The sequence below is a fragment of the Podarcis vaucheri genome (assembly GCF_965113315.1).
Source record: "Podarcis vaucheri genome assembly, chromosome: 17".
NCBI lineage: Eukaryota > Metazoa > Chordata > Lepidosauria > Squamata > Lacertidae > Podarcis > Podarcis vaucheri.
The window spans coordinates 41,980,849-42,006,611 of record NC_138755.1 but is presented as its reverse complement, the minus strand read 5'-3'; the positions used below and the strand labels follow the sequence as shown (position 1 = coordinate 42,006,611).

General features: G+C 47.5%; 1 protein-coding gene across 2 annotated transcripts; it reads left to right on the top strand.

The window, feature by feature from the left end:
- On the top strand, window positions 1–22,529 carry NAA50 (N-alpha-acetyltransferase 50, NatE catalytic subunit). Of its 2 annotated transcripts, none has more exons than XM_082206168.1 (5): window positions 1–199; window positions 7,733–7,866; window positions 17,777–17,896; window positions 18,061–18,127; window positions 19,620–22,529. In XM_082206168.1, exons 1-5 carry the CDS (start codon window positions 192–194, stop codon window positions 19,798–19,800), a joined length of 510 nt encoding a protein of 169 aa, XP_082062294.1. In that variant the 5' UTR covers window positions 1–191; the 3' UTR covers window positions 19,801–22,529. The 2 variants fall into 2 exon arrangements, with proteins under 2 accessions (XP_082062294.1, XP_082062293.1); XM_082206167.1 differs by having other exon boundaries at window positions 7,730–7,866.
- Window positions 22,530–25,763: the final 3,234 nt, after the last annotated feature.

Here is a 25,763-nt window from a genome sequence, read left to right as displayed (position 1 = left end):
CGTCGTCACGTCGGCGTGGGGTGAAAGGTCGAGCCGAGGCGGGGGCGGCGTTGTGCGCAGGCGCGCGCGGGAGCTCGGAGCGGCCTGAGGCCCATGTGGAGCAGCGGCGGCGGCGGCCAGAGCAGGAGCAGCGGCTGAACCGCCGCTGCTGGACCCCGCGGCCCCCGGCGGCAGCAGCAGCAGCAGCAGCTATGAAGGGGTGAGTGCGGGACCGGCGGCGGCGGCGGCCGCCACCCCTTTCCCTTCCCTTTCCTTCCCGCCTCCCGGCCCAGCCGGGTCTCCTCAGGCGCCCGCCAGGCTGGCTTTTCCCCTCAGGTTTCTCCCCCCCCCCCCGGGGCGGCGGCGGGTCTTTGTTTCCCGCGCTTCTTTCCGGGGGGGGGGAAGTAGAGGCGAAGCGGGCCCCCCGGATTCCTCCCCCGTTTCCTCCTCCGGAGAGGATGCGGTTCTGCTCCGAGGGAGGGAGCGGCTCGGGCTTGGCGGGTTCTGGGTTCAAGGTGCGCCATAAGGTTGCGGCGAGAGGGAGCCTTCCGGCCGCCTGATTTCCGCCAATGGGCCCGCAGGTTCTTGTTTCTCCCCTTCCCCACCCCCCCCCCAACTTTAGCTTCATTTTTTAAAATAATGTTTTTTTATTGGTTCTACACAGTTTTTTACCTTTTAACTTTAACCATTTCAGACATTAAAACAAAAGGTTCCTTCCATAGTTAATTCCACATTCCAAGTGTCATTACATCCCTGCCAGTGAATTTAACTGTTTACAGTGGTCTTTTAAATAAGTGAAGAATTTATTCCAGTCCTTTAAAAATACTTGATCTTCCTGGTTTCTGATCTTCCCCGACAGCTTTCCCATCTCTGCACAGGCCATCAGTTCCGCCTGCCATTCTTCTTTTGTTGGCACCCAGCCCAACTTTTTTCAAAAAAATATTTTTTGCTGGTTTTACACATTTTTTTACATTTTAACGTTAACCATTTTAAACGTTAAAATAAAAGGTTCTTTTGAACCTTTGGACCTCCTTCCCCCCCTCCATGGGTTCCATATTTAAGATTACAATTTTTTTGTATCTTTTCTGATTTCCCCCGTCAGTTTCACTCTGCCTAGTCCATCAGTTTCATCTCCCACCCAAATTTTAACTGTGCCAAGGAGGAGGTCACAGGACATTTTTTCCTTTCTTTTTAAGCAACAGCAATCCTTAATGCACATAAATATTTTGTATGTGTAGTAAATCAACATTATGTGTTGTGCCAGCTTTTAAAAGAGGTAGATTCTCCTCAGCATCTAGTCAGCCTAAAAGGGGGGGGGGCATGGAAGATGTATGTATGTAACAAAACAAACAACTCCCCCCAAAAGTTGCAGGTTAGGGATAAAAGTGAGTCCTTTGAAAAGACTGGTTGAACTCCCCCCCCCCTTTTGGAAATATTTTACAGTACTTGATTTAACAGATAGAATTTTTTTACAATATCACAAATATACTCAAAATACAAAATTCCCCTGAATCTCAGACTCCCCCCCCCCCCGCATTCCTTCCATGGGTCTTTATGTTGTCCTTTTCAACTGCATGTATTTCATCACCTATACTGTATTTTAAATCTTATCTCCATTGTTACATTACAAGTGTTGTTAAAAACTTGCTAATGTTTTCATTTGTTTACAATGGTCTCTAAGATAAAGTGATAATTTCTCCCATTCTATTTTGAAGCTTTCATCTACTTGGTTTCTGGTTTCTTCCGGTCATTTTTGCAATTTCTGCATGTTCCAGTTTAGTTTGCCATTCTTCTCTGGTAGGGACTTTGCCTTCTTTCCATCTTTGGTTAAACTTAAAACAACTGGAGAACTGTTCCAGGCATCAGGGCATCCTGGCACTGCTGAAGTAACATCTTGGATTCGAAATGACTATTTTATTTGATGTGTAATAGAGAAAAATAGCTACTATTGCTTACAGAAGAAGAGATTCCTACTGTGTGCAAGCCAAAGGATGGGCTGCTTTTGGTGTAACATTTGAAATACTGAGTTTTAATATACTTCTGATGGCAACCCATATAATGTATGGGCTTATGTGTTTGGGTGTTCATTTAAAACTACCACAGCTCTTTCAGAACTGAGCGCATACTAGGATGATTGTGAGATGTGACCCTAATGTAACTCAAATAGTGGTTTCACTGTGTTGGTACAAATCCTCCAGCTTTTGGATACTGACCTTTTACACATGTAATAGATATTGTAACTGGGCTTATTAATACCAGGCTTGAGCTGTATCTTTGTTTTGGAAGAGACTGTAAGAACAGTTTTTGATAGAACATCTCAGTATCGCCTAAAATCCCAGAGGCCACAAAGAGAGTGAGCTGTGGTCCCCAAACAGCCATGTCAGTAGGCTAGAAAGGGGCTTCTATTTGCTCTCCCTCCAGGAGCACAGGTATAAGGCAAGGAGGGTAAATCCTCAAAACCCACTACCACAATAGGCATAATGCTATCATAGGGCTTGCTGTGCCCCAAAAGGGCATCCCCTTTGGCTAGGCTCTCTTCAAAAGTGGTCTGCCATTTCCCCCTACGTAGAAGTCTCTCTTCTGTGGCAAACAAGCAAGTCATGGTGTGGATCAGGGGTAAGCAACTTAAGGCCCGTGGGCCACAAGCAGCCCACAGGGGTCATTTAACTGGCCCACAAGCAGCCCCCAAACCGAGCCGCCCACTCGGTGAGTCCCCATACGCTGCACTAAAGTGGTGCAGCGCGGTGCGGGGACTCGCTTGCGTGGTGCCAGAAATTGTGTCTGCGCAGATGCAGCCGCCGGAAATCATGGCCACGTGCACTCAGGCGTGCGCGATCTGGCCCACGGAAGGATCACTACTGGAGTGAACCGGCCCAGGTGAGGTAAAGCTTGCCGCCCCCTGGTGTGGATGGTACGCTGACTAGACCAGATCTGTCAGTAGCTTGAAAAACTGCAAGACTCCTTACTTAGAGCCTTAAAATCAGCTGGGGGAGCTGTATTTAATGGCCATTTAATGGTATGACTGTATATTGATGTTACACAGATGTTAGCAGCTACTATTGTAGCACCATAGGTTTGCTTTAGAGTTGGTCTTTCCTTAGGCTCTGATGAGCAATAGCAAACTTCCTTGACTATGCATTGTGCTAGTAGTCAGTGAGTGTCAAGGAAGGTCTGTTATTGTGCATTATTTTTCTAATCCCAGGCTCCCTTTTGGTGGTCCTGCAGTTTTGCTCTATAATTCCTGATAGAGGTCTTGGCGTTCTTCTCTGTCCTGATCTATCCTTATTACACTCTGATATTGTCTTTTGACTTGGCCTTGATGTAAATTTTTGGCAGGCTCTTAGTGGGTTGTAGACTGATCTGAGTCAGAACAGCAGTACCAGTAGACTACAGACATATGGTAAAATATTAAGAAATTGGCCCGCAAAAGCATGTTTAAGTTAAATGCAAGGCTGGATCTGAAAGGCTGAAGACTGCTGGTTTAAAAGAAGGCAATGCTAAATCAGATACCGTATTTTTCACACCATAGGACGCACCGGACAATAGGACGCATTTTGTTTTAGAGGGGGGAGAACAAGAAAAAAAAATTCTCCCCCTCTCTGCCCAGCGCCCCTTCAGTGAAGCGGCAGGAGGCGCTGCACAGAGAGGGGGAGAACTTTCCCCCTCTTGTTTTCCCGCTCTAAAACCAGGTGCGTTTAGGCGGCTACCTTGGAAGCCTGGAGAGCGAGAGGGGTGTGCACTGACCCCTCTCACTCTCCAGGCTTCAGGTTCCTTTCGACCTGCTCTTTGAGGCTGGCGGGGGGAAGCCCACCACCAGCCCCAAAGAGCAGGTCAGGGAGCAGAGGAAAGGCGCAGCAGAGAGGCTCCTGCCATAGCCGCGCATCACCTCTCCAGCCGGGAGAGGGTCGCGGGGCTATGGCTTCTTTAGCCCTGCGCACGCTCTCCCGGCTGCAGAGGTGACGCGCGGCTGTAGAGGCTCCTGCCATAGCCGCGCGTCACCTCTCCAGCCGGGAGAGGGTCGCGGGGCTATGGCTTCTTCGCTCCATAGGACGCACACACATTTCCCCTTCATTTTTGAAGGGGGAAAAGTGTGTCCTATGGAGTAAAAAATACGGTACTTTATGCATGCAGAGGGTCTCATGTTCAATCTCTGATATAATCAGGTAGGGCTGGGGAAGGCTTTTGTCTGAACCCCTTAAAGAGCCACTTCCAGTCAGAGTAGACATTTGCCCTTGATGGACTAACAGTATGATTCAGTATAAAGAAGCTTCCTCTACTTTATCAATAAATGTGCGCAGTATTCAGTGTTTTAAGTGTAAAATGCATTGATAAAATGCAGAAGACCCTTTATACAACTGTAGAGTATACTATAAATTTCTTAGACATTTAACTCCCAAATCCATGGTTGTGTAATACATTTTTTAAGAGCAACGAAGTGTCACAAAATAGTGCTCAAATGTTTGATTTCTCCAGAACTCTTCCGCAGGGATTGGGAGTATGTGAGTACGGGGGGGGGGGGATTAGACATTGAAGCCTTGTTCTCAGAGTTAGTCGGATGATGAAAATTGCAGGCTGATTTAATCTCTGCTAGGTGCTTGCAGGTATCTGGTTATGTTTAGTATTCTGTGATAAAGAAAGAAGGGCTAATCCCAATTTTAAAAAATTATTTTCAGTATGCAAAAGCAAAACAACATAATGAACTATCATTTGCAACTGACACTTAATGGAGAATTGCTGATCCTTTAAATATATATATATATATATATATATATATATATATATATTTGCTTTCGTAGATTTTCACGGGTACAGGAATGCAGGTTTTGGTGTCTTCGGGTGTCTTCCCGTGTAAGAGTCGGGGTGTCTGTGCGACGTTTCGACGAGGTCTCACTCGTCATCTTCAGGCTGGTGCTTTCGGCTTCTTGTTACTGGAACAGAGCAGAGTCTGGTGTTTGAGTTCCTATAAATACTGTTGAGGGGTGTGGTGTATAGCCTCCAACGTTCTGGGCAGAGGGGAAGTTCCTAGATTAGTGTGCCTTTTCTATTCCTATTAAGGAACAGCAGTATAATTTGACTGTAAAATCAAGATAAATCATATACATTCCCAGTTCAGCCCCCCTCGGTACACAACAGACACAACTGCAGCTTCAGAAAGATTACTACAATTTCTCACTTAATTAGAAACACATACACAAGCAACACTCAAAAAACTTGACTAATCTAAAACCTTTTGCAAAGTTGTTATTAGTGGCTGGAGCATGAGTTTATGCATAGATGCTTTTTCAGTTATTGCCTACTTAGTCTGCAATAAGCAACTACAAGTTGTATTTATATATTAAAAGGTGTTCCTTTCAAAACACTCCAAGACTTAAGTGAATAGGGTTTTTTATAAAAAAAACACACCTGCAAATAATGACACTCTCTCTCTCTCTCTCTCTCTCTCTCACACACACACACACTCGCATAGAATAGAAATATGAAAAGCATCAAAGAAAGCAGTATAAAGTTCTTTATAAGACACAGCTGTAGCTAGCCTTGAGATTCTTTGACTATATTTCTCATTTCATATCTCCTGATATAACCAGTTTTCTAAGTGTATGAGCAAGCCTGTTAAGGTTTTCAACCTCTACTATTCTGTCATTGCATTTGGATTCAGCTCCTGGGAGCTCAACACAGCTACTTCTCGGTTGTCGTCTCATGGAATAATAATACATAGTAATAATATTTGCCAGGTCAAGTATTATCCTCTCAGTGAAGTCAGTGATTGGATAGGAAATTGACCCCCCCCCCTTCTTGCTCAGTTTGGAATGGCAGGGCTTTCATTGCAGTGGTGCAGCACATCTCAAGCAGTGTATGAGCCCCGCGTGAGAGCAGAAGTCAGATGCTTAGACACACAGTATGGACTCGCTCTGGCCGTATTTCTCTCTGGAAATAGCCATGTGCCAGACACGTTTTACTACTGGCGTGGGTCTAATTGTGACCACATGGACAGTGTTCAAAACTCCCATTGTTCTAGGAGCGTTTTGTGACAGGGAATTTCATAAATGTGAGCAGTTTCTGAGCTCTGGGTGCAGTACTGCACCTAAGATTTCAGATTAAAACTGATGCTGAGGGTGTAGGAGGAGAACTTTCTCCCAGCTAGACTTCCAAAAGATCTTGGGGGCATCTTGTTCGAAATCCAAAGCATAGCTTCTGATTGGCTGCAGGAAGCTCCTGCAATCAATCAGAAGCTGCAGAATCCCCGTCGGACGTTTGGCTTCCAAAAATAGTTCGCCAACTGGAACAGTCACTTCTAGGTTTGGGAGACAAAATATTCGAGAACTAAGCTGTTGGAAAACCAAGGTATGATTGTACATGGAAAAATACAGTAAGTCTTAGGTTTGTGAACTGGACACTCAAGGTGGGTGTCTCTGCCATCAGTATAGGCCTTTAATATGTGTTAATTGTGGTGCCAAAAATATATATTTATATGAAGGAAAGGGGGAGTTGGGAGAATCCAGGGCTTGTCTGCAGAGTGGAAGGAAAGGAGGACCTTTTTCTGCCTCCCTGAGACCCTGACTCCTTTTGGGGGTGTTAACTTTCTTAATGTGAACAATAAACTATGGCTGTATGCGGTTTCACTGCTGGAAATGTGTTTTGGGTAATGGCTTATTATATGTGAAAATGTATTATATCTTATGTATGTTCCTGCTTACTTGTTCTGTTGTCTTGTTTATATGTTTGACTGAGCCTTGTAATGTGAACTTGGGAATTCTTTTCGTACAGCCAGTGGTTCAGGGCTCCAGCATGGCTCATGTTACTTCCTGCCATTCTGAGGAGCTAATTTAGCTTCCTTCTCAACTCTAAAGTGACAGGTTGCTTCCCAGGATCCACACATTATGGCTTGGTTTACTAGGTAGCTGCTATTTGTGGTTACCACTACCAGTCTCTCCCTTTCACTGAGGCTTGCAGACATGCCACAAAATTGTGGAAGAGGCAAAGTGTCCTGTTTCACTTTCTGATGAGTTTCAAAGTAAGTTTTTCTGGCTTCTTTCCTGGCGTCTTTAGATGTGTTGGGGAAGGAAGCAAGCAAGCTGTGAGTGTGACTTATGGGTCTTCTGTCCTCTGAAACTCCCAAAAGTCACATGTGCCAGTATTTCACCTCTTCTGTGGCTTTGTGTGAAGCAAGACACGCGACTTCTATGTTCTCTGCAGTGTTAGAGGACTTGCCCTTGAGAAGCTGGATAGATGATGGTTTGATCCTGTTGCTCTGGGTACAATCCATGTACCTCGGGTTACATACACTTCAGGTTACATACGCTTCAGGTTACAGACACCGCTAACCCAGAAATAGTATCTTGGGTTAAGAACTTTGCTTCAGGATGAGTACAGAAATCGTACTCTGGTGGGGCGGCAGCAGGAGGAGGCCCCATTAGCTAAAGTGGTGCTTCAGGTTAAGAACAATTTCAGACCTCCAGAATGAATTAAGTACTTAACCCGAGGTACCACTGTATAAATTTAATTGCCATAAGATCAGTGTAACCTGAAAGCACTGGGCCAAATTTCAGTTTGAGTAACTGCAAGGTGTTTGCTTTTTTTAAAAAAGAGTCCTACGAAATCCTGCATGATAGATTTAGGAGGGTTCTGTTCAGAATGGGGATATTGCACCAAAGTGCTTGGAGATGACAAGGTGACCAGTTCTACTGTTTCTAGTATAGCTTAATCACAGTGGGATTTCTAGAGGTATTAAGCATGTTTTGATTTGTTCCAGTAGCCGGATCGAGCTGGGTGATGTGACGCCACACAACATTAAGCAGCTGAAGCGGTTAAACCAAGTCATTTTCCCCGTCAGCTACAATGACAAGTTCTACAAGGATGTGTTGGAGGTTGGCGAGCTGGCCAAACTGGGTATAGTACCTTGCTTTTTTATTTGGTGGGTTCATAGATAGAGGGTTTTCCATTGTTCTTGGTTTATCTGCTAGATTCAGTACATCATCTGTTACGTGAGGATAGCTTTACCAGATACCTTAATTATTCTCACTGTATGAAGCCTTGCACGCCATGCAGCCTGGGCCTGCACATACAATGCAGATACTGCCTTTTATTCCGCCATCTTCCTCAGGTATGTACCTCTTTGGCCTGAGATAGTTGTCCATCCCATTTTCCCCTTGTCCGTGCCTTTTCCTTCCCCTCCAGCTCCTCCTGTTCTAGCCATAGAGAGCTACCAGCTTTTACCTTCCACAGCTGCTCAGAAAAACTAGTGCCCTTGTTGGTTGTTTAAAAGCTTCAACAAGTGCGGGAAGCAGTGGCCCATTTCCTCATGAAGATCCTTCATGCCAAGTTGTGAGTGTTTTAGCATCACCACTAGCCGCCTGTTGACTGCAGTATACAGAACTGACAGCTTATGCAGCCCTAAATTACTTTTCATATGTTACATTAGAAACCCGTTTTCCCTTTGTACTACATCATGGCCTTTAAAATGAATAATGTCATTCTTTCATGCTCAAATGCTTAACATATCTTCTCACATGTCTCAATGATATGCACAGAGAGAAACCCATTCATCAACTCCTCAGGTGTAAACCTTCCTCCTGCACACACAACAGGGTTTCACAGATTTTTTTTAAGGTGGTCCTCCCCTTCAGCCTATGCATGCTTTCTCAGAAGTACGTCCCATTGAACTGAATGGATTGGGTCCCAAATAAGTCATGCTTTGAGCAGCCCCATTGGAATCTTGGTCCATGACTAAAATACCGTATTTTTCCCTCTATAACACACAGATTTTTTTCTCCTAAAAAGTAAGGGGAAATGTCTATGCGTGTTATTGAGCGAATGTGTGGTCCCTGGAGCCGGCTGGCCCGAGTGCATCACACATTTTCTTCGAGGGTCGTCTTCGTTGCGGTCAGCAGAAGCCAGAGAAGTGCTTGCTAGGAGGTTTGGCCACTCTGATCGCTTGATTGTGTGTACAGCGCGACTGTGTGTTTGCTAGTGTGGGTGCTTGGAGGGAGTGAGAGAGTGACTGACTGCTGCATCTTCTCCTGCAATTTGCCTTTTAAAAAATTGGAAGCAGCGGGGCAGTAAAAACCACCTCCGAAAGCCCCATTTTCCCCTTCTAAGGCTGCAGCTCGGCTTTGGGAGACCTGAACCCCTGCCTTGTTCTTGAGGGATCTTTGAGGTTTTCCCTTTAGTTTTAACCCAGCCCCCTTATTTTACCAGTTTATCTTCATTCTCGGTGGGGTAAACTGATTGCAGGCAGCCACACGTGCATTCGAGCCTCCCGAGAGAGAAAGCTGTTGCTTTCCTGCATTCTGCCTCAGGGTCTTACTGCCCACCCTCTTCTGTTTCGTTACTGTGTTTGCTCAAACGGAACAAAGAGCAGAGAAAACCCCTCCCCTCCAGGCAAGCAGAGGGGAAAGCAGAGCGTCCTTCCTTCTAATTCCTCTCCGTGCTCCGGTGCTGCTGCTGCGTCTAGGGACTCGCAGGCAACATGCAGGTGGGGGGGAGAGAGAGAGAGCTGGCTGACTTGGGTGGGTGGGTGGGGGAACTTTTGCCTTCCTTTCCTCCCTCCGGTAAAACCCCTCTCCTGCATTCTTAGCCAGCTGCTTCTCCGCACACCCCTCTCGGTGCTCCTTGTCCCTTCTATGTTTTTCCTTCCCTCCCCACTTAAAACGTGGTTACAAAGCATGGATCCACATGGATCCTCAGGATCTTTGCATTGGGTCACCCCAAATTCACCATCAGATCACATAGCATGTCCATGGCTACAGCCTGCACCAAAAAAATCACGCACCCACTGTTGCCTGGGGCTGCAATGGTACAAAAACGTGGTTACAAAGCATGGATCCACATGGATCCTCAGGATCTTTGCATTGGGTCACCCCAAATTCACCATCAGATCACATAGCATGTCCATGGCTACAGTCTGCACCAAAAAAATCACGCACCCACTGTTGCCTGGGGCTGCAATGGTACAAAAACGTGGTTACAAAGCATGGATCCACATGGATTCTCAGGATTTTTGCATTGGGCTACCCCAAACTCACCGTCAAATCACATGTCTGTGGCCACAGCATGAAGCACAAAAATGATACACCCACTGTTTCATTCAGAATTTTTTTTTCTTGTTTTCCTCCTCTAAAAACGATGTGCGTGTTATGGTCAGGTGCGTGTTATCGAGCGAAAAATACGGTAAGCCCTGTTGATTTCATTGGGTCTGCTTTTAAGTATGGATTCAACCCAATGAGTCCTACTCTGAGGTGGGTATTCATAAGACTGCAACTCTGACCTCTTGCTGCACCCCTGCAGGAGTTCAGGGACCAGCCCCAGCTTCCCTCTCCAGCTCCAGGCTTTTGGAACTGAGGAGGGGGAGTAGGAGCTTGCTTTGGAGCTAGCTGGCTGAGGCATTCTGAGGGCCTTGACTATTCACCAACATTTTGGTGGCAGGCAGCAGAAGCAGGAAGAGTGCCATGGTCAACTCTAGCCTTCCTGTTTAGCTTGGAGCTGGAGAGGGGATTGAGGTCATCCCCCTTATTGCAGTCACAGACACCCTTTGAAATTCAGCACAACTCAGTTGATGATCCAAGGTAGAAAGAGGTTGCTTCCCCTCTCATTGTCCTTGCCATAAGGTAATGAAACACTCACTGTGGTGGGGGTGACAAGCAGAACTGCGGACCACTGTGCGTCAAAGTTTTCCTAAAGTATTGCAAGATCTAGCTCTTACTGCAGATGTAGAATTCTGTCTTGATTTTATCACTTTAGGCTGTACTTCAGGTCTGATGATGGAATTGTCCATTATACATAGTATTTCTGGCACATAGAATATGAGGGGAAAGGGTTGTACCCCAGCATTCTCTTTAATACGCTAGTTTTATGCATGCAGGATTATAGGTCTTATTTTTACAAGGGACTATTCTGTCCCCTTCAGCCTGCAGTTCTACCAGCATAGTACAGACTTCCCTTCAGTGAGAATTAGACCTTGTTTGACCTGATATTTGATATGTGGAGTTAAATTGGGATGTGTCAGGGGTTCAGAAGCAGAGACGCAGAGAAGGGTGGAAACAGAGAGCGAGGGGGAGGAAGCCGAAGGGAGAATGAGTGATGATGACGACCCGAGATCTCCAAGCCTAAGCAGTGAGTCAGAGGACTCCCAAAAGGGAGCCCCAGTGAGCAGAGCAAGGGGGGGATCCGGGGGGACACCCCAGGAGGAAGGGAACAGAGGAGATTCAGAGAGCAGCAGCTGGAAGTCGGGACCCACGCTCAAGACTGAGAGCAGCAGGGAGGAAGGCAGCCAGGCATCGGGTTCCGGAGGCCGTCAGCAGGAGGGAGGGCACGAGTCAGGGGTGGTCACGCCCTCCTCAGAGAGCGAGGCAACGGTCAAGAGGAAAGTAGAGAGTTGGGCGCGCGCGCCAAGTTCAAATGCAGCGGAAGCTGGAGCAGTAAGCAGCCCGGAGAGTGAGCCAGGTCCCAAAGCCCGCCGAAAGGAAGCGGAAGGATCAGGGGGGTCAGCGTCAGAGGAGAGTAGAAGGGAGGAGTCCCAGGGGGGCAGAAGGACCCAGAGACGTAGGGAGAGGCGAAGGAGGTGGAGCAAGGCTAGGGTATTAAGCTGGTGTGCAAGAGGCGGGGACTCAGATGGGTCTTCGCCGACCTAGGGCAGAAGGTGTAGAGCTGCACGCTGCAGTTCGGAAATGAAACCTGTAACTCAATAAAGACTCTTTTAAAGTGGACGCTGTGTGGCGTGGTCCTATGTGAGCTGGGACCTGGTAGCAGCTCTGACAGTAAGACCCATCTCTCAAAGCTTCAGAAACCTGAAACCTCGCAGCGGGAGCAGAAGCCGCTAGGGGAGGAAGAGGGGTGTCTGTAAGCAAGCTCACAAAGGTTAGCAAGATGACGGAAGAACAGAGGATCTCCGCGCTGCAAGAGGCAGTGACCCAGCTGTCCTCAGAGGTATTGGCTTCCAAGAAACGGGAGGAGGAGACTACAGCCGCCTACAGAGACCTACACGCCAGGTTTGAAATGCTTGTTAAGCAAGGGCAACCGGGACCCAGACCGGAGGGCGTGGGATTGGCACGGAGAGCAGGAGGGCTTGTGGCTCACTTCGATGGGACTTTGCAACAGTACCCTAATTTTAGAGCAGACGTAATGTGCGCACTGCAACTGCTGGCAAAAGACTTTAGAGATGAGGAAGAGAAGGTGGGGTTCATATTGTCCCATTTGCATGGGGATGCCAAAGCCTGGCTGCGCAATTTGTGGAGGGATAAAGATCCGGCGCTTCAGAATGCAGATGCCTTTATCAAAGCGATGGATGCGTGTTTTTTGTCTACTATTGATGTGGATCTTGCCAGACGGGAGATTCATGGACTAAAACAAGGGAGGGCGAGCGTCCGGCAGTATCACGCCCGATTTTTTGCGCTGGTCAGTGCTTTAGAATGGGATCGGGATTCGCCCCCTGTCAGAGACCTCTTCTGGGAGGGTCTAAGTTCTGCGGTTAAGGATGAAATTGCAAGGGGGGAGAGGCCCCGAAGCACGCAGGAGGTGGTCCAAAGGGCGCTGACTGTGGGGGTGAGGCTGGAAGAACGTCCATGGTGCAGAGATGAAGGACGTGGAGGGCGCGAAGCAGCGAGAAGTTTCTCTTTCGTTCCGAGGGAAGCAGCGCGTGCGCAATCCACACCTCCGCCAGGAGGGGGAGGGGAACCGATGGAGGTTGGAGGTGCAAGGGCTCAGTCAGCAGCCAGAGCCCTAGCACCGGCAGCAGTGAAAGCGAAGCCTCCTAGAGGGAACAGGAAGTGTTACATCTGCGAGGATCCAGGCCATTTGGCGAAGGAGTGTCCCCGGAGGCTCCACAAGCACACTGCAGCCTCAGCAATGGTGACTGCAGCAACGCAGCAAGGAGAACCACAGCAGGGAAACGACGATGTCTGGCTGGAGACGGAGGCACTGGGGCCCAGCCAGACGCATCTGTGAAGCAGTCCCCAGCGATATTGCAACCCACGGATCCCCTCCCACCCAAACCAGTAGTGCAGCTCACAGCATCTCTCCAGCTACCCGACGGCGTCACTATCGAAGTGCCGCTTTCTGTGGATTCTGGAAGCAACGCAGACTTTATAGCGCAGAGCTTTGTGGAGCAGCACGCTATACAGCTATTGCCTGCCACTCTGCCCCTGCAAGTCGTCACAGTGGATGGCAGAGAGTTGCTAGGGGGGCAGGTGGTGAAGCAGACGCCACCGATGGTGATGCGCCTTGGCAACCACAGGGAAGTCATCAGTTTTAATGTCACCCAACTGTCGGACACGCCCATTGTGTTGGGCATGAGTTGGCTGGACAGGCACAGTCCGACGCTGGCTTGGTACCAGAGACAACTGATCTTCGGCTCCTCTTATTGCGCAGAACACTGCATCCTGCCCCGACGGGAGGGAGAGGAGGAGGAATCACGACTGCAGTTGGGAACGTTGCAAGCGGTCCCCCACAAATACGCGAGCTTTTTGGAGGTCTTCTGCGAGAAGGAGGCGGACAAGCTACCCCCTCACCGGCCATATGACTGCAAGATTGACCTCCTACCGGGGGCGACGCTGCCGAAGGGGCGGCTATACTCCATGTCTGAAGATGAAATGCAGGAACTCAAACAGTTCATCGAGCATAATCTGGAGCGTGGCTTCATCAGAGAGTCCAAGGCAGTGGGGGGCAGTCCCGTTTTCTTCGTGAAAAAGAAAGACACGCCCCAAAAAAGACTCGTTGTGGACTACCGCCTTTTGAACCAGATGACCAAACCGTCTGATTACCCCATGCCCAGGATTGACGACCTCCTCGCGACGGTGCGCAAGGGACGCGTGTTCACCAAGTTGGACCTGCGAGGGGCGTACAATCTCATCCGCATGCGGGAGGGCGATGAGTGGAAGACGGCCATGTTCACACCGCTGGGCACCTACGAATACAGAGTTATGCCCTTTGGATTACAAAATGGCTCTCACTGTTTTCAAGCTTTTATGCATCACGTGTTGGAGGGACTCCTCTACAAGACATGCGTCTGCTTCCTGGATGACATCCTGATTTTCTCTGACTCGCAGCAAGCTCACGACCGAGACGTGAGGGAGGTGCTCAGCAGGTTGCAACAACATAGACTGTACGCCAAGCTGGAGAAGTGCCAGTTCGACACGATGGAGGTGGATTTCCTGGGATACAAGTTGTCGGACAAGGGGATAGCCATGGACAGCACCAAGGTTCGTGCGGTATTGGATTGGAAGAGCCCGCGCAACCGGAAGGAGGTCCAGCGGTTTGTCGGCTTCGCCAACTTCTATCGCAAGTTTATCAAGGGGTTCGCGATGCAGACGGCAGCAATTACGGACACGCTCAGCTCCAAAAAAAAGAAATTCATCTGGACGGAGCAGGCGGAACAGTCCTTTCAAGCGCTCAAGCATCTCTTCGCATCGGAGAAGCAACTGCTGCATATCGACCCCAGTAAACCGTTGAGAGTAGAGACAGACGCGTCAGACAGAGCCGTGGGAGCTGTCCTGCTGCAGCGAGACCCGCAGGGGGTGTGGCGGCCGGGAGCGTTCTACTCCAGAAAGCTCAGCAAGTCGGAGCAGAACTACACCATCTGGGACAGGGAGTTGCTGGCCATTCATGCAGCTTTCAAGGCGTGGAGGCACTTCCTAATCGGCGCCAAGCACACGGTGCAGGTCTGCACGGACCACAAGAATCTGGAGCACTGGCGCACGGCTCAGTTCCTGAACCAGAGGCAGATACGTTGGGCGGAGTTCTTTACTGACTTCAATTTCCGAATAGAGTACGTCCCAGGCGACACCAACATCATGGCGGATGCACTGTCCCGAAAACCGCAATACCTAGAAGAGGTGACGCCAGCGGCGGCCATGCACATCTTCGCACCGAAGGCGTGGGCGTGTGCCTCAGCTACAGTAGACCTGGATGCGGTGCGACGTGCATTGCGGGACGACTCATTCGCGCAAGACAAGATGGCGGAACTGCTCAGAGGCACGGCTACCACGGACGAGTTCCAGGTGCGGGACGGCTTGCTCCTACGCAAAGGGGCTGTCTATGTACCAGGAGACGACCTTCGCGCCAAGGTACTGCAACAGTTGCACGACGCACCCACGGCCGGTCACTTTGGCACGGAGAAAACGATGGAATTAGTCGCGAGAGACTTCTGGTGGCCCAGGCTGAGAGGGGAGGTCGCGGACTACGTCGCGAGGTGCGACACCTGCCAGAGGGCCAAGCCGGTACACAGACCACCGGCGGGACTGTTAGAACCGCTGCAAACACCGTTTGAACCGTGGGAGAGGGTGGCCCTGGACTTTGTGACGGATTTACCCAGCTCGAGAGGCAAGACAGCTGTGCTAGTGGTGGTGGACTTGTTCACCAAGATGGCACATTTCATTCCGTGTGCGAAGGTGGCCACGGCGGAACAAACCGCCAAACTGTTCATAGATCACGTGTTCAAAGTGCATGGCCTGCCACGGTCTATACTGTCCGACCGCGGACGCCAGTTCATCTCGTCTTTCTGGCAGAAGCTGATGGGTTTTCTAAATGTCAAGGTCAATCTGGCATCAGCAAGACACCCGCAGACCAACGGGCAAGCAGAGAGGGTCAATGCCATCATGCAGCAGTACCTGAGATGCTATGCCAATCAACAGCCTGCGACGTGGGTGGATTACCTGCCGCTAGCCGAGTTCGCTTACAACAACACGAAGCACGTGTCCACAGGAGTGACGCCGTTCTTTGCCAACAATGGGAGGAATCCCAGAACCTTCCCGGGACTGGAGAGAGTGGGGGAAGGAGAACCACAGACGGCGGACGCGTTCGCGTCAGAGCTGCAGGCGGTCCACGATCAACTCAGACGGCAGCTGGAGCTAGCTAAGCACGCCTACAAGGTGCAAGCTGACAAGCACAGGCGGGTTGGCGAAGTGATCCAAGTGGGAGACTGGGTCTGGTTGGCAGCCCACGCAGTGCCGACCAGGTCACTTGCCAAGAAGAAGTTGGGGCACAAGCAGATCGGTCCGTACCAAGTCGAAGCGCAGATCAACCCGGTAGCCTTCCGACTGGCGCTGCCGGAGGGTTCCAGAATGCATCCGGTGTTCCACAGGTCGGTGCTCACTCCCTACAAGGCACCTCACAGGTTCCAGGAGCCAGGGACGGCGCCAAGTCCGCTCAGGGAACGGACGGAGACGCGGGAGGTGAAGCACCAGGACCACATCAACGAGGTCACGGAGATTTTGGACTCCAGATGGGGGGAAGAGGGAGTCGAATACCTCTTAGCCAGAGAGGGCACCCGGGCCAGCGCCAATAGCTGGGTACCAGACTACGCTTTGGAGGAACCCCTGCTCAAGGACGAGTTTCATGCCCTCTTCCCACACAAACCCATGCCAGCGAGCTTCTTCGACGACTGGTTGTTCACACCCACACTTTCTTCCAGCACGTTCCATGGATTCGACTCAGAAGGGGAACCCGCACGGAGCACCCGTTCCCCAGAAGGTTCACCGGCAGGTTCGGCATCAGGCAACTCGTATTGGTGGGACGATCGACCAGAGGAGCAATGGCGCAGGAAGTGGCTGGAGATGCCAGGTCGAGCGACCGACGCAGAGACTGACATGGACGTGTTCGGGGAGGACCTCGGGTTCGAGCACGGCGGTACAGAGATGGAAGAGCAACAAGTCAACGTCGACGACCGCGAGGGGGAAGACTCGGAGGTCTTCAGTTGGCGGCCACCCACGGGGAGCGACCTGTATCCAGCATTCCCTCCCATGATGAGGGAGCACCCAGCACCCACACCTGACAGCGGGGAGGGGGGAAGGGGGGGCTTCGAGGGGGGGATGGATGTCAGGGGTTCAGAAGCAGAGACGCAGAGAAGGGTGGAAACAGAGAGCGAGGGGGAGGAAGCCGAAGGGAGAATGAGTGATGATGACGACCCGAGATCTCCAAGCCTAAGCAGTGAGTCAGAGGACTCCCAAAAGGGAGCCCCAGTGAGCAGAGCAAGGGGGGGATCCGGGGGGACACCCCAGGAGGAAGGGAACAGAGGAGATTCAGAGAGCAGCAGCTGGAAGTCGGGACCCACGCTCAAGACTGAGAGCAGCAGGGAGGAAGGCAGCCAGGCATCGGGTTCCGGAGGCCGTCAGCAGGAGGGAGGGCACGAGTCAGGGGTGGTCACGCCCTCCTCAGAGAGCGAGGCAACGGTCAAGAGGAAAGTAGAGAGTTGGGCGCGCGCGCCAAGTTCAAATGCAGCGGAAGCTGGAGCAGTAAGCAGCCCGGAGAGTGAGCCAGGTCCCAAAGCCCGCCGAAAGGAAGCGGAAGGATCAGGGGGGTCAGCGTCAGAGGAGAGTAGAAGGGAGGAGTCCCAGGGGGGCAGAAGGACCCAGAGACGTAGGGAGAGGCGAAGGAGGTGGAGCAAGGCTAGGGTATTAAGCTGGTGTGCAAGAGGCGGGGACTCAGATGGGTCTTCGCCGACCTAGGGCAGAAGGTGTAGAGCTGCACGCTGCAGTTCGGAAATGAAACCTGTAACTCAATAAAGACTCTTTTAAAATGGACGCTGTGTGGCGTGGTCCTATGTGAGCTGGGACCTGGTAGCAGCTCTGACAGGATGGGATTGTTTTTATTGTTACATATTTAGTTTGAGGCGTGGAGTTAAGCAGGGATGGGATCACATTTATTGTTATATATTTAATATATAATATGCAAGTGTGCCTTGCTGTGCTAGTTATGCAGTATTCTTAAATCTATATATTTATATTTATCCGAAACCCTCAGGATATGGTGGATTTAAAAAACCCAAAATAATATGCTTTCTTCCTCTCCCCACCCCTCTTTTTGGCAGCCTATTTCAATGATATTGCAGTGGGTGCAGTGTGCTGTAGAGTAGATCATTCTCAGAATCAGAAAAGACTGTACATCATGACGCTTGGATGTCTGGCCCCTTACCGAAGGTTGGGGATAGGTAAGGCTGTTTTGTAAATGATGCGGTGGCTCTTGGCTATGGAACACGTGCCTCTAAAGCTTACAAAATTTAGTACTTGCTTATAAAATAACAAATATTGCAAGATGCTGCAGTATTTGAAACTGGGAATAACTTTCTTCCATTTTGTCTTGCTTCCTTTGTAGGAACTAAAATGTTGAATCATGTGTTAAACATCTGTGAAAAAGATGGCACTTTCGACAATATCTATCTGTAAGTAGAAAGACATTGCTGGCCTAGGCAGGAGGAATTGGTTGCTTCCATGTGTAGTTGGCATGCATGGAAATGTTGGCGCTCAAGTCTTGTGGCGTAGTATTAAAGAACAACTAATATAAGACTTTTGCTTTCGAGTACTAGAGTTTGCTGGGACGCAGTAGGGGCACTAATTATATTGACACTACCACGCAGTGCAAATGCTAACCACAGGAGGTACATACATTACAGTCATACCTTGGTTCTCAAACGCCTTGTGACTCGAACATTTTGGCTCCCAAATGCCACAAACCTGGAAGTGTTTTCGAATGTTTTCAGAAGTTGAACGGATCTGGAATGGATTACGTTCGAGAACCAAGGTGTGACTGTACAATCTTGTTACTTTTTGGTAAGTGATGCCCTCTTTATTTTATCAGTATTGTGTCTGGATTGTTTATGATTAGTGCCTATATCCATTGACCAGGGACATGCTGAGCTCTGCAAGAGCTAAACTTATAAACAGCAGTTAAAAAAGGCTCCTAAGCATAATTCTTTACATGTAAACACAACCCTGTAAATATGTCCTCTAAAGTTACTAGCTGTCCCCCAATCTGAGATACAGCACATGAGCATGTAGGATAGGACTTGCTTGATCATGGCACCCCAGTTGTGGGATGCCTTCTCAAAGAAGGCCCACCTGGTGCAATTGCTGCTGTGCATCTGCAGCGCTATCAAGGTATAACTTTCTTGGGGGCCAGTTTGGTAGTATTGTTACCTTCTGGTTTATGAGAGCTCTGCAGTACTGTATGTTGTTTTCCTTCCCATCCTGGACTTAACTTCCATCATCCCTGGGATGGCCATGCTATCTGAGGCTGATGGGAGTTTTAGTCCAAAGTACTTGGCAGACAACAGGTTAGGACATGTGCTCTAGAGTAGCTTTTTTGTGTTAGAATAGTAGTTGTTTGTCGCTGAAGTCAGAAAGGCAAAAGGTAGGTAGTCGTTTACATAGGATGGTCATAGACAGTTGTACCTTGGATCCCAAACACCTTGGTACTTGTACATTTTGGCTCCCGAACGCCATAAACCCAGAAGTGAGTGTCTGGGTTTGCAAATGAACTTTGGAACCTGAATGTCCAACGGGGCTTCTGCAGCTTCTGATTGGCTGCAGGAGCTTCCTGCAGCCAATCAGAAGCCGCACTTTGGTTTCTGAACGTTTTGGAAGTTGAACGGACTTCCAGAAAGGATTCCATTCAGCTTCAAGGTACGACTGTACTTGATTTCTGGGCACTTGCGTTATAAGCCGGCATGCAAGATTTTTTCCCCAGCCGTAGTAAAGATGATAGGTGAAAGTAACATGGGATACAGAACTTGGATGGTTTAATCTCTTCTCTATCCTTGCTTTTCCATTTTCCCTTCCACTCTTCGGATAAACAGTTCATTAGCATATAGATCCAAGTTCCAGCCTTCATAAATGGTAATGCTTTTCTCCCTTGGTTTCTTTTTTTTTACCCAGACATGTCCAGATTAGCAATGAATCTGCTATTGACTTCTACAGAAAGTTTGGATTTGAGATCATTGAGACAAAGAAGAACTACTACAAGAGGATAGAACCAGCAGATGCTCACGTGCTGCAAAAAAACCTCAAAGTCCCTTGTCTCGGCCAGAACACAGATGTGCAAAAGTCTGACAACTGAACAAAACCCAAGGAACGCTTTCTTGCACTTTCTTGTCACCAAATAGGGAAAGAGAGGTCTGCTGTCTGTTTTTGGTCCCCCCCTCCCCCCCCCGCTCCTAATGTGTGTTGTATCCTCTCCAACAAATTAATAACTTCCCAAGGACTGTCAAATTGTGTGTTTGGGTTCTATAGCTCTACTTCTTTGCAATTTTGGGATGGAAGTAGTATGCGGTTCCAGCTGGGGTGGGGCCTTCATTCGGTCTTCCAAAGGTCAGCTTTTCCTCGGTATGTGTGTGATCCTCCTGCATTCCCACTGAAGGGCAGAGTTTAAGCAATACCTTGCATCCAGGCTCCTAACACCATGCCACTTTTTTATTTTTTTGTAATGGAGTCTCTCGGTCTCTAGTTTTGAACTTGGTTTGGCGGTTTTGGCCTTGTTTACTATTTGAACATGCATCAGTTTGGAAGCTAATTCAGAGCGTTTGAGCTGCCATTTCTTCATTGTGTTTTGAGACAAAGTGGCCGGCAAGAAGATTCAGCTTTCTGAGCGGTCGTCAAGTGACCAGCTGATGCAGTGTTTTCTTGGCTGATGTAGGTGAGGATTCAGAGTGGACTGTACCATCTTCCACTCTTCTCTCATTCGTTATAGGTATTGCACTAACAACAGAACGACCCTTGGCTCTGGCAACGGTGGAGGAGCCAAACATTAAAGATTACTAAAGAAGATCAGTCTGTGACTCTTACTTTGAAAGAAAGAAAGAAAGGAAGAGAAGGAAGGAAGGAAGCTTTGCCTTTAAATGGCTCTGCTGGTTTGAACTCTGTTTGCTTGCTGAGATTATATGCTCCCTAAGATAGAAGATGATTGAAACTGCTTCTCCCACCCCCCTCCATTACACTTCTGAAGATTTGGCACTCATCTTGGAAGAATATTAAAAGGGGATGCAATGGAACACCAGATGGAAGTGGCTTATTGGGGAGCATTGTGAGGATTCAGAAAATAACTGGTTTTCTCCTGATATTGTAATGTAAGAACTGTAGCCTACTTTACCAAGCTCTCGCTTTGTATTTTGTTACGCTTTTGTTTGCAATTTCATTTTGAGCTTCTAGCAATTCAGTACAGCAATGCCAGCTTAACATTGCAACTCTCCTCTCCATCTGGTGAAACGTACCAGAGAGGGGAGGGTACCTGCCCTATCACCTAAATCAATATTAAACTGCATTTCTTTCCTGATTTTGAACTTTTAACTGTATCTTGCGCTTTTCTGCTTTGAAAAATCTTTATTGAGGGTGGGTGGGTGGGGGTTACAATGTAACCTTGCTAGCAGATGTTATAATTTCACTGTGATGCTGAATTGAGAAACAAGGGGACATGGAGACCAGGAAAGTTCAAGCAATTTGCAATATTGCGCAGCCTTTAATTGCAGAGAAGTCAGGAAACAAGATTCCTTATCAGGCTAGCAGAGTATCCTGACACCTATTTGGTCCATTAGACACTTTGCCCAACTGCATGCTTATTCTTTTGATCAGAAAAAAAACAGCAAGTTCACCCTTTCCGAACCCTTGTACAGGAAATGTTCTTGTACTGCTTTTCTGGCCATAGTTTGCTATGTTTTATATTGTATTTCCTGAGGATTTGTTTTCCTTCTGCAAAGATGTTGAAGCACATCTAAATCTCAAGTGCCAACACTGTTTTCCCTGATCAGTTGTAGATAAGGCAAAGAAGTTCAAAGGGGAAGGTACTGCATTAAAGAATGTATATACAGCCCAAGTCAACATCTGCTCATAACTATCTTCTGGTGCTAAGGAAAGTGTGTCCCTTTCTTTTTTGGAACCGAATGGTAGATACGTGGAATTGGGGGTTGGGAAGTCAATGGCTTCTCTTGATCTGCAAATCACTTACAGGTAGTTTTCCGCTTAGACTTTAAAAACAAAACAAAACCCATTTATATATTTTTTAATCAACTGTCATTCTGTGAATGTATTTCTCAACGTTTCTTGGGGTTTCCATTGTGCAGTCAACCTTCCTTAGTAACTATGTTCTACAGGAGGTAGGAGGAAAAGAAATTGGAAATCAAAGCTCCACTTTTCATGACTATCAGTCCTGCCAGTGATTCCTTGCTTAAAAAGAACACAGGTTTTAATCCCTAGCCCCTGGAGCTGCATCCCCTCTGCTTGAGTGTGGCAAAGAGCAGCAGTTCGGATGGTTCCTTTCTTTGAGTGCTGCAAAAGTTTGCCAATTTGGAGGAAATGTCTTGTCTTTTGAAATAGTCAAGCAGGGGGTTGTCTAAAATGGGTGTTTTTTAATGCTTCATGTGACGACAGTACTTTCCATTCTCTTGCAAATCAGCTCATGTACAACTGCAGTAATTAGTTGGGAGGTTCAGTTAAATTACCATCATCAGTGCTTCTCTTGTAGAAGTTTACAAGGAGAATGCGCATAGCATACTTTACATATCCTATAGCAGGGTAAATGTAAAGGGGCTCAGTACAGGACTTTTCTCATCATATAACTATGAAACTGCTGGACTTCATAAATATTTTTTTTTCAGTATTAGGCAACTGATATATGCAACAAGAATGGGGGGGAAAATCACCCAGGACAGACACCCTTTACTTGGCATGGGAGGGGGAATATTTTTGTATACATAAAAGTGGCTGGGATTACTTGATTCAGTTAATGATTGAATATGTCCATTAAAGATGACATACTGTTACAGCTGAAATAAATTCTAGTTCTGTTTTCATTAACATTTAATGGTGCCTTGTGATGTCTAGTAAATGTGAACCTAATTATATATTTTTTACCCTCTGCACAAAATCAGTTTTAGTCTGCAGCTGCAGGGATTGTCTAAAACCACTCCTCTCCTGCCCCAGGTATATTGATTTAGGGTTTGTTTTGAATATGTTAATGTTCATCTTACATAGCAGTGAGTTACCATGCTGAGAACATATCTTGATCTTGGAGGAAATTTGCTGTCTACTCCTAGATAACTGAAACTGCTTTTATCCTTCACTTTGTGGATAAAAGTTATTCTTGCTTAATTGGCAGCCTGTTGTAATTATGTGAGAAGGGATGCTGTGGCATATAAAAAAGGAGGATGTTTTCTTTGTGACACGACTGTGATTATTGCTGGGGCATTTCACAAGGTAGAATACCTTGTTTAAATCTTACATGAATAAGCAAGGAAAACATGTTCACAAATTTTAGGCCGCCGCCGCCTTTGTGCATCAGAAGCAAGTTCACCTTTCTGAAATCCTAGGAAGCTAAATATTTTTTTTAAAAAAACCATTCTTAATAAAGGTGCACCACAAGTTACATGGCCCATGAGCTGGCCTTGTGTTTCTGGCTTCCTTTCTCTCTTACCTGCTTTTCTCTGTTAAAGATGGGAGCATTCTCCATTTACCACCCTCATGCAGTAAGAGTAGGACCAGCTTGCAGACTAACATCTCCAACCCAGACATGCCCTTTTCTCTTAAGGCAGGCTGAGAAAAGCTGCAGTGACTGTCAGGCAACAGCCTGAATTGTGTCTCACTTCTCACCTCTTCCTCTGCCCCCGCAAGAGAAATTGCCGGTCTCCAACCCTGCAAGGTATATGACATAGTTACATGCTAGCAAGCAGAGACTCTTCTGAAGCAGCTATAGTTGGGTCAGAGGATTTACAGAAAGCCCAAAATGCAGATTCTGCTAATAAATAAGAAAGACCGTGCAGAAGAGACCTGATTGCACTATCATGGTCTCGGGGAGAATCGGGCACCTAACTTTTAAACTGGGTGAAAAGCCTATTGCAGTACTGTTCCTGGCGGGGGTAATGACAGCAAAGAGACTAATAAAGCAGTTCTTTGTATATATGCTTGTGTAAGAATCCACAAAAGGGGCTCAGAAAACAAATATCATTAGATGTAGACAGGATGCAAGCATTAAAAAATGAGGCTGGATGAACTTCTACCAGAAGCTTATCTACCCAATTCGCAGGCACAAACTGTCCATACACTGACACAATTGTCAAATCCTCCATATAACAAGACTGTGATGCAACTTGACAAATTGGATAGTCCTCTCAAGCAAACTTCCCACCTAAGCTAGCTTTGTCCTTGCATGCTTTGAGTGAAGATGAGTTTATCTGGGGAGAAGGCCAGAAACTCATTTCCACAGACTCCAGCAAAGTAAGCTTGTAGCTCACAACTAGATTTACAGGAGAGAGGGAGCGCTCAATAAGGTTTAGTTGGCATACAATATGGAATCCTAAAGAATTTAGGACCAGGTTATTTGATTATTCTCCTATATAGGCCTGCCAGGTCACAAAGGTCATCTGATGAGGTCCTAGTGGTGCTGCCTGCTGCCGAGATCCTCTGGAGTGATACGGAACAGGCAGCACCTCTTGTCCCTTGTGGAATACCTTCTCCAGACACCATACATAAATTGTATAAACACCAACTGGAAACACTAGCCTGTGAGTGCTCCAATTGGAGAACAGCCTTTACCAAAGGTGTCATGGGTTCTGAAGATGCTTCAACTCAGGACAAAAGGGGAAGGAAGAGGAAGGCATGCTTGGCAAATCCACACCGTGATCAACTCCCACCTGGAAACCTATGTCCCCACTGTGGAAGGACGTGTGGATCCAGAATTGGCCTCCACAGTTAAACCCATGTTTATGGAAGACAATCTTACCCGGTTATGAGTGATTACCAAAGAAGAAGAAACTATTGTCAGTCTTAACTATGCAATGCACGTTAAAGACTTGCCTTCCCAAGCATTCCTGTTTTATTGACCTAACCTAGCCACTTGGTCACGCATTGGTTCTATTGGTTTTAAATTCTGTTTTATTGTTTGTATTGTTTTTGTGTCTGCTGTACAGCGCTTTGAAATGTTTATGGTCTGAAAAAGAACAAACAAATAAATAACATCATAGGTCCCTGCCAACAGGATATTCAAGGTAGGACAAGTCAAACCAGGCTTAAAACCTCACATTGGTTGCTGAGCTGTGTTCTTTCACAGATGGCATTTTATTTAGCAAAATGTACACAGCGCCTCATTTGTTAAAAATTACCTTTCAAGGCGTGAACAAGCTTAAGACATGTTGAGGATAAATGCGCCGTATGATCCAAGTGGGTCACTCAGTTCATTAGAGCATGGTGCCGATAACACCAAGGTTGCAGATTTGATCCCCGTATGGGACAGCTGCATATTCCTGCATTTCAGGGGGTTGAATTAGATAACCCTCAGGGTCCCTTCCAACTCTACAATTCTATTTCTAGCTAAATACGCTCTCAATATTTCGCTTCCCCTGTTGTAGTTTACATGTACAGAGTATGTTCTCTTTTTTTTATTCTCACCTGAGAAAAGCTTCATTTTTTAAAATGGAAGCTTCCTTCACTTCTTTCACACTTGATGGTATCTTTCTTCCTGAGCTATTATGGTTTTAAAATAACATCAAAGCAATTTGACTCTCTGTTTTTAGCGTATTTCCTTAACCAGTGCCCTCATGCTTCAAATTTATCTTCTGATGGCAAATGTGATACTTTTTTTGGCGATTTCACACACATACATATGTCAAATGCAAGAGCAAATCAGTCCTCATTCCCAGTGAGTTCTGAAGTATGTGCACCAGGCTCTGGGCATAATTTGGATTAACTCCAGGGTTGCATCTCTTCTGGTGTGGTTTCGTGACCAGCTGCTTTTAATTTGGCATATCTAAACCATTTATCTCTGTCATGCTCTAAGTTCATGCTCTAACTGTCACTTATGTGGGGATAGGCAAGAGAAGCTTGAAAGACTCCAGTCTAAACATTTAAATAACATTACCCCCAAAGGAATATTGGGAGTTGTAGTTTGTTACACGTGATGGGCATCTTCAAAGTTTGAGCATCTTCGAAGTCCATGACACCTTTGCTAAAAGCTGTTCTCCAATTGGGGCGCTTGCAGGCCAGTGTTTCCCAGTTGTCAGTGTTAATACATTTATTTTTAGATTTGCCTTGAGAGAG